At 35.7% G+C, this 9,353-nt stretch overlaps 1 protein-coding gene across 1 annotated transcript in view; it reads left to right on the top strand.

The window, feature by feature from the left end:
- Positions 1–9,353, top strand: part of doc2b (double C2-like domains, beta) — a 141,480-nt gene that overhangs the window by 96,988 nt on the left and 35,139 nt on the right. The window contains exon 5 of the mRNA XM_024264167.2: positions 3,325–3,399. Within this exon, the coding sequence (XP_024119935.1) occupies positions 3,325–3,399 (75 nt within the window). The remainder of the gene's footprint in view (positions 1–3,324; positions 3,400–9,353) is intronic.

The raw sequence follows: 9,353 nt of genomic DNA, 5'->3' as shown, positions 1-9,353 counted from the left end.
AGGAGTCCCTTAAAACGCCTCATTAAAGGAGAATTTTTCAAACCTGCTGCTTTCAGTAAATCTGTATTTTTGTTGATGAAGCCTTCATTTAAACAGTAAGTTTCATTAATGCCTGATGGTATAAAACACAGATATATTATGTTACAATAAAAGAGTAAGCAGTTCACTAATTAACCACATTTTGTCAAAGATCGTTCATGTTGTAGGTAAAGTTGGTGTACTTTTAATGTCAGATTAATAGTTTTAACAAAAGAAAATCTGTGTGAAACCTACAGTTTCATCCATTGAATTATTTAGTGGTGATACGGTATTTGAATTCCTGTTGAAAAGTGTTACTATTGTAGATCTATGAGTTCCCTCCAGAGTTTCTCCATGTTCTCCAAGTAGGAGCATTGTTGGCTCGTGTTCTACACGTTTAACTCGTCTCTAGTCCTCACACAGTCTGAGTCCTGCAGACCTGAAATACCCTGAAAGCGTTCTCAGTGCAAGCCCTCACACTCCTTTCTGAGACTCTGCTGGGTTTATTTTGTTCGCGGTGTCTGTAACCTTTACCTCCTCTGCCTTCTCACAGTTTTATTGATTTGCTCTTGAAAGGATTGTTAAACCTTTTTATTCCCGTCGGTGTTTCCTCAGGAGCCTGTTGGGTTTCTATAACTGAGGTGGTTCGGATCAAAATGTCTCAAACATCACTTTTTTTGGTTAAAAGATTCACAGCAACAGCAGCTAAAACAAACAAGCTAAACTGTCTCTGGATCGGAGTAACTTGATGCTCCATTTTTGTTGTTTTTGTAAAACTCACAGGCATGAATTTAAGGAAATATTGTTTTAAAGTAACCATTTTTGGTCTAAAGCATAATTTTTTACTCATTCTTTCTTCTTCTTCTGTAATAAGGTGTAGAGCTATAGCGCGATCGCCACCTAGTGGAGAAACTGAAACTGCGTCCAGGAGAGGCAGAATAATTGTTGGAGCTTCTCCGTTTGAGAATCCATGTAACACTGTATGGTATTAACAATCTCATTATTATTTCACTGATACATCTTACAGTATGTGAACTGTATCAGATTAATATGAATATTTTCAAAACATATATATTATTTATATATTTCTAAACATATGTGTCTAAATGTGTAAGCCATTTAAACTCAAAACTGAATTGAATCGATTTGAATTGAGTGGATTGAAAAAAAGATCGAATCGATCCAGGCTCTAGTGAATCGAATCGATTCTGGACATTATTGGGGATACCCAGCCCTATGAAGGAGTACCTGAGGTGTCAACAAGAATAACATTCCGAATTCCCTCAGTATTGTGCGCTCTACATAAGGTGTTCAACATTTTTTTAAGGTCCCAGAATTTAAAATTTCTAGAACCCAGAACCTTGGAAATTTACTGGAAATCTCTGAAAAACTGTAAAGCTCACTAGATAGGTAAAAATAGACCATTTTATTTTATTTTTTTTATTTCCAGTTTTTATCATCAGAACACAGGGGATTTATTAAAAAAAAAAAATCTTCGTAAAATGTTCATTAATTTATTTCATTAAACTTTTTTTGACAAATGGGTGACATCTTTTTTGGAATACATAAAAAAGCTAAAATACTACTGAGCATGTGTCCGAATGGCGTTAAAATCCACTGGATGGACTCACACTCTCTAGTCTTTTGAGTGTTAGGGAGTAGTGAGGGACAGATCTTAAACATTTTGTTGGGACGTGTCTTAAAAGGTTTTTACATTCCTAATTATTTGAAATTTGTTTTCAAATTTTGTATAAACTTTGTAATTAAATTTGAATTTTTTTTTTTTTTCAAATTTGTTTTTACTTGTGCAGGTGAAGAAACAGTTTCATTAAACCAGACTGAGACATGTTTTTTTTTTAACTAGGATGGACTATGAGTGCTTAAAAAGAAAAGAAAAGAAAAGAAACAATTAATAATATGAGGTTAAAGTTGTAAAAACACATAAATTTGTGACTTTATATCTCTTAAATGAACTACTTTTTTTTGTAAAATTATGAGATTTGGACTTCAAAAAAATTTAATATTACAAAGTTTCAACTGGTTATCTGATGTTTATTTGTAATTTTGCAAATGTTTGTCAGCTTTTTTGTTTGATTTATGGTTTATTAATGTTTTCTTCATTGATGGGCGGCTTGCAGGATCTCTGCAGTGATGAAGCCGCCGGTATCGGTGTCCACTTTCAATCATTTCTTCCTCCATCAAAGAGGCCCCATTTTCAGCATTTTAATGTTCCTATGCTGTTAAAAATTACGTTTTGAGTCGCTGAAAGGTTGAGAAATTCTTTGTTTTTGAAACCTATCCACAAATAAATCTTCACAAAATGCTCCACACTTTTCATCTTTGAGCACGGCTCAGATAAACAGACAATTTTGGTGTTTTTTCATACATTTTTTACTTAAAAACACATACATTTACAAGAAAAAAAGTCATAAATTTAGCCTATGACTTTAAAAGTTCTAGTTATACATCGTTAATCTTATATTTCACATTTACAACTTTTTTCTTGCAAGTTTCAGGGTTTATAGTCTTAATTTAAAAAAACACCTTTTTATGCTTTTTTTATGTCTTTTTTTTTTAAATGCCCAAATATTTCATCGTATTTAAATACTTGGATCTTTCTCAAATCTAAACTAATACATTAAATTCCTCCTAATTATTGTTATTATTATTTCATGAAGAGGTTTTTTTTTTTCTTTTTCTTTTCTTTTGATCTGACATGGACAAGATGTTTTTCTGCCCTTATTTGATCTCTGTGGTTAAAGCTTTCTGGAAGACCATAGACCACGCGGCCCAGGGGCCGTATGCGGCCCATTTAACTTTCTGGCCCAATAAACTGGAATATATGCATCTATATGAGTAATCCTCAATACTGTTTTTTTCCTGTAATTCTGGTGATGAAATAACAAATTCATTGACCTTTGTCTAAAGGTGCAGAAAGTTATTCTACATCCATGTGGTGTTGGAAGATTTGTTGTTTTTGTTGATTTTTGTGTGTTTTTTGAGTCGGACAGACATTGTTCTGATCATTCAAACACCACATGAACGCAGCATTTCTGTAAATTTGCCCTTTTCCCTGAGGGACATCAACACATCAGTGCTCTAAAATAAGAGAAAAGCCACAAATTTTGAATTGAAAAGTCCAAAATGTTCTGTTTTAAAGTAATTTTCTATCAAATTGAAACCATATTCCACGCTGTTTATGTCTCTAATGAGGTGGAAAACGCGTCACTTCTGGTCTTCTGTCAAACATTCTCTTACAGATATTGTCCAAATCTGATGTTTCCTCTTCTGTTTTTTCCTCTTCAGGGGCTCAAGCCCATGGACCACAACGGCCTGTCCGATCCATACGTCAAACTGCATCTTCTACCCGGCGCCAGCAAGGTACGTCCTCACCAAACAGCTGCTTCTCATGGAATACATGTGTTTATCAGAGCTGCAGAAGGTAACATGAGGACTTCAGGAACAGCTGAATTCAAACCAGCTAACGCAGAACGTGTTGCAGACGATCTCTGAGCTCACATGGATGTCCATGTGTCAGAATACTAATGAGGAAACTAACTTTTAGAGAGTGTGATTCACAGTGAAACGTTTCCAAATGACTCACAGCTTGTTTAACAGCACACAGTGGATTCTTTAACTTGGTTGCATCTGACATTAGTCCTTGAGGATATTTCTGTCTTTCATTAAAGTCCTCAGAGATCCGGAGAACGATAACTCTCCACAAAAGCAGCTTATTGAAGCCGAAGCTGCCTGATTATCAGTCTCACGTCTACCTTTCTGCTCATCCTTTTCAAAATCGTCTCTATTGATTGAGGCTCTGCTTGTTTTTGTGTCTTGTCTTGAGGTCGCTGACCTTACATCACTTTTACATATGCAGAAAGTCTGACGGTTGAGAATGAAGTGATGCTGTGAGGAGAGTTCAGGAGGGGTCACGGGCTCTGAATGGAGTCTTCTCAACACTTAACTTTGTCCTTGATGCAAAAACACGACGAGTTAAAGTTAAAATTACAAACAAAGGATCCAACTGGAAACACTTTAATCTCAGGAGGAAATTCCCAATCAGTTTCAGGGGCGCGAGCTACGGTGGCCCTGAAGTGCAAATCCTGCCATCAAATCAATCAGATAAAAAACATGTTAACGATCACAATGGCTATTACAAACGCAAAACAAATAGTAAAACATTTTAGATCAATGAAAACACAATTCTAAAAAGGAAACATTTTGCAAACCTTGACCCATTTCTAGAAATCGAAATGTTAAAAAAGTAAAAATAACAAAGGTCGGTACTACAGGACATCACCGACTGGATAATGATGTTTGTCCATCATTGCAACTATAGATGTACCGATCAGAATTTTTTGTCCCTGACTCAATTCAGAGTCATTTGATTTTGATACGAATACAGAATCCTGATCCGATACTTTTGTAAAACATAAAAAAAATATATATATATAAAACTAGAAAAGTTGCATTACCTGTGATAATGCTAATGATAATGGTTTTAGCTAAAAGTCGTTGCTGAAGATGCTAAAACTTTTTGCTGAAAATGGTGACACAATTTACTTTAACTGCTGAAGGGATTTGCTGAAATTGCAAAAGCTATTTGCAAAATGTTACAAAGACAAAGTTTTGTTAAAGAACTCTGAAAGACCTAAAACAGCTCAAAAAGGTGTTTGTTCCTTTAGACGCGGGGCACCTTTTGAAATTATGCTTTACTTTCTTGACAACAACTTTCATCAGAGAGGAAAGAGAGAGCAGAGTAAAGTCGGTGTGTGCGCTGTAGCTATTACCATGACAACGGGAGCGCCTTTGTGAAATTGTGCGCATTTATGATGTATGAGTGAGTCTGTTGAATAATGTTAGTACGCCACGCTCTAGTCATTAGTAAGGTGTGAGTACTGGCTCCTACTGATGCCCCTTTGACTTTACCTTACAGGTTTTATGAGTGTTTGCTATGACTTGTCGCTGCAGCACGCTGTAGAAAAAGATACGCATAAACATTTTTGCCCAAATTTCACCGGCAGAAAGTGGTTTCTACTCAGTCAGTTGTATTCAATGAAATAAAATGTATTAAATGTCGTACATTTCATCTGTGGTTCAATCCCTCCAACAGTTTTGCTCTAAAAGTGACGCATCCTAATGAATGTATAATCATATAATTCATCTTAATCCTTTCAGTCAAATCTGTGGACAGTTACTGAACTGCTGCTGTTGACTTTGAAAAAGAATTAAATAACAAAATCTAATTTGTTCCTTTGAAAATGTTTGTGCTTTTGATACAAATACAAACGTTTGTGATTAAAGGAGTTACTGTGAGACGCTCATTAGAGTATAAATTCATTTTTCTTCTGATGTGAATCAGCATCTGAAACATGTCAACAAACCACCTCACACTCACTAATTAACAGGATTTATTTGCTTCAATGTTTGATCAGTTGTTTCTTCATCTTTTAACTAAATACTCGTTTAGTTTTAGTCATCTTTTGGTCTTTAATTCATCCTAACTCATCAGTTCAGTTTTAAAATCTTAACAAGACAAAATTCATTAAAAAAACACTATATTTTCCTTTGACGGATTTATTCATCTTCAAATAAAGATATCCTCCAGTTTTTATTCAAAATTGCTTTAATTTGATGCAGATGTTTGTTTTAAACTCCTCTAAATAGTCTGAGGTTTGCATTTGACATATTTGAAATATAAAGACAAAAAGAAATAAAAACTCCCAACAGTCAAGTGTGCACCACTTTTACAGAACTACTAAAGTCATTTTTTGTGCAATCGGAGTCACACGAGAGCAAAATTAGCTTCCACTACAGTTTAGGAGTTAGAAGCTGGAGGTTAAGATGAGGTTTGTTCCTGTTTCTCTCGTAATTATCTTCACCCAGCGGTTTCCATGTTCCTGCTTAGTGTTCTTCAGGTGTTTTTAGATGTTTTTAACCTTCAGCTTTTTCATGACTTTGTTTTCAGAGCGTCTGTTTTTATTTTTATAGCTGTGGGGATAACACAACGGCAGAGTCTCACACTCTACAGGAAGAGGTTTTTATTTTGACAGGCTAAAAAATAATAGCCTTTTTGTTTATCTTCTGAATGAGAAGATTTAGATGATGTTCTTTTTATTCTGTTTTTAATCTTTTGACAATAATAAAAATTATGTTGACATAGATTTTCCATAAGAGAAACGAATCGTTTCCGGATAAAAATCGAATCAAATAATCCCTCATATAAACAGCAGCAAAGTGGAGTGTTACTGATTACTTTACACATGTGGTACTTCCAGCATGCTGTGAAAAAGGTGATGTCACCGTCATGATCTGCTTTTATCGTATCTATTTATTTATTTTTTTTAACTAGTCCTGTCCAACAGCTGAGCAAACAGCTGAGAGCCTCTAGTGTTGGGTAGATGTTGCTGTCACATCAGGAGTTTATGAGTATAAACCCCTGTTGTATTTAATGCTAGACTTTATTTATATTCATTATGTTTTTTTTTCTCTCTTTATCGTATTTAAATATTTGTGACTAGATACGCGTTTTCCTGTAGAGGCGTAACAATCTCCTCATATGTTCTTCAGGTGCTGATAAAAAAAACTGCCTCTTTATTCTAGTTTTATTATTGAGTCTGTTTTTATTTCTGCTGTATGTTATTGGTATAAAGCTTTTGGATTAAACTGTCTCAAAGAACGGAGCTATTCAGTAACGTATAGAGCTCAGACCTGATTTAATTCCTGTTTTTATCCTGCACAGAAGCAGCAGGTAAACTGTTTTTAGCTTTTGTTGTATTTGCTTCCTTAAAGGCCAACGTGTTTTTTTTCTTCCATAAATAGAGATACTGCTTTAAATCTCCCTTTTTCACTGCTGATGAAGTGGTACATCTTCTGTAAGTGGATGTCATGGCAACAGAGTCAGCACTCATAAGGTCAATTTCCCAGCTGATTTAAACATACTCTTTTAGACTTTGTAAACGCTCTGCGTTTATTTTGAAGGTCTGACAAAGGTTCAGGCCTCTGTGTTGGGGAGGGAGTGTGTTTGTTTTCTGTGGACAGTATTTGTGTAAAAGCTTCTGGGTTTTTGCTGCCATCGTGGATGTCACAGCTGAAATCCTTCCCTCGCTACTGAAAACACGACTTTACCGCAGTCTGGTGCTTCTTGGATTTATCTCCATGCTGCACGAGGCCTCGCAGAGGCTTTGATAATTGTTCCAGGAAAACATGCTGTCAACTTGTGCTCTTTGTCAGCTCCGTCTCAAAGTAATCATTAGGCTCATTCAAAGAGCCTCATTACAGCCCGCTGAAGAGGTCAGGAGTTCTGCTTCCACTCTAATGGGAAGTGAAGTTTCATGCTCGGCTGAAAAGGCCGGTGACAGCGTCATCCAACGTGTGGGGATCCAGATTAAGCTGGAAAGATTTCCATGCAGATTATTCATCCGGACCACGTGGAGATCGACAAAAGCCTTCAGTCCCAACCACAAGATTCCATCATCACAAGATCACATAAGTTTCAAAATCACACACATTTTTTGAAAGATTTGAATAATTTCCCATCTATTTTCAAACAGGCTGAAAAAAAAATCCCATAAATTGTGTAAAACCTTAAAAACCTTAAAATATATCAATACCAGAAGTAAAAGATTGCTGAAATCGCTCACAGTGTGATTGAGTTTATGTGCCCAAAAACGTACGGAAAGGAGCAGGAGAATCACTAAAGTGTGAATGCTGTAAAGCGTTCTCAGAAAAATGTTTCAGTGCAAATATAAAAAAATCTCAAAGTTTAGGAGGAAAACAATCAGATTCTCCTTCATGTTTGTTCTGGTCGACATTTCTTCTTCTTCTTGTACTGTCAGCAGCAAATACTGATACACACATACTGCTCCCTCTAGTGGTTGTTAGCGCAACAGCTTAAGGGCAACCGGTTGTTAGCAAGAAAATAACGATATTTATTTTTTTATGTTTAAAAAACACACACAAAGAAATCGCTTCTACATATAAGTTGCAGCCCTGGATAAATTGAAAAAAACTGTGACTTGTGCTTCGGAAGATACGGTATGCACTCACTGCTACAGCCTTTTTCCAACAGCATTTTTACTCCTGATTCACAGAAAGGCCATTTTATTCTTAATTTTTTTATTTATGTCCTCTATCACGAGAAAAATGACACAAGAACATGTTAAAAACAGGTTTTTCATTAATGCAGCCGCTCTTCTCTGTGACCCTCCACTGAGATGCAGTATATACTGTCATTAAAATCCCTAAAAAAGGTTTATGTTGTGTTTTTATTACTGCTAAGAGTTCTATTATTGCATTAGCATAAAGTAAAAATCTACATCTTAAGAGCTAAACGTTTATGATAGCATCTTTACATCCGCTCTTAAGGATAATGTCGTGTTTGGATTTAGGATCATCGTTCTGCTTCTTTTCATCAACAGTCTTCAGCTAAACTGTGTGTTTAGAATAAAATTTCAGCCTTTGCCCCTCTGATCATTCGGAATACTCTCCTCCTCTCAGTGTTTTTGGAGCGCGGTCCATCTGTGGCTCATGAGACTCTGGGTAGTTAGAGTCCAGATGTGAAAGTCTACATGAAAAACTGCAATAATTGGCAGAGGAGCAGAGCCGTTTTAGCCTCTGCAGATAAAATGATGAGGACACCAGTCGCTCATTTAAAGCACCACCACCACCCCCCCGCCTCCATCTGTGAACAGCATATTTTTTATACAGCATTCAAAGTGTTTTAAATTTTTATTTCATTTGATTCTTTAATGTTTTAGCTGCACATGTAGAATGAATGCAAAATTAAATATGTCAATCAATTAACCAAGCAACTAACTGACTAAAATGACTAAAGTGTGTTTTGTTTTTACCAGATAAAGTCAGGAAATTAATAATTTACTTGCATTTACCTAAAATAGACGAGAATTTGCCACCTGTTTCTTAGTATTTTACCTCCATTGAAATCTATAAATCTATGGAAGCATAAAAAACAAAAAAGATCTATTTTGATGTTTTTTCTGCATCACTACAAACAAAAAGTAACTGTTGATCCTGGATGGAGAAGTTGTGTCTTTTGGTCAGTTTCTAATTGCTAATTAGTTTTTTGTTTTTTGTTCATAAAATAATAACACAAAGTTTTTTCTGAAAGAAATGTAAAAATATATTTCAAAAAAGCATTTCAATATATATATATATGTATATATTAGGGCTGTCAGATTTGTCGCGTTAAAAACGCATTAATCTGACGTGTGCTTGACGCCAACAATTTTGACGCATTAATCGCGGACTTTCTCATACGTGCCTTTCCATACCGCGCGCGCGGGCGTCCCGCCCTCCAACTCACCGGCTGCTCT

The sequence above is a fragment of the Oryzias melastigma genome, linkage group LG14 (assembly GCF_002922805.2).
Source record: "Oryzias melastigma strain HK-1 linkage group LG14, ASM292280v2, whole genome shotgun sequence".
In the NCBI taxonomy this organism is placed as follows: domain Eukaryota; kingdom Metazoa; phylum Chordata; class Actinopteri; order Beloniformes; family Adrianichthyidae; genus Oryzias; species Oryzias melastigma.
Note: the sequence above shows the minus strand (reverse complement) of the source record. Positions and strands in the feature narration are given on the sequence as shown.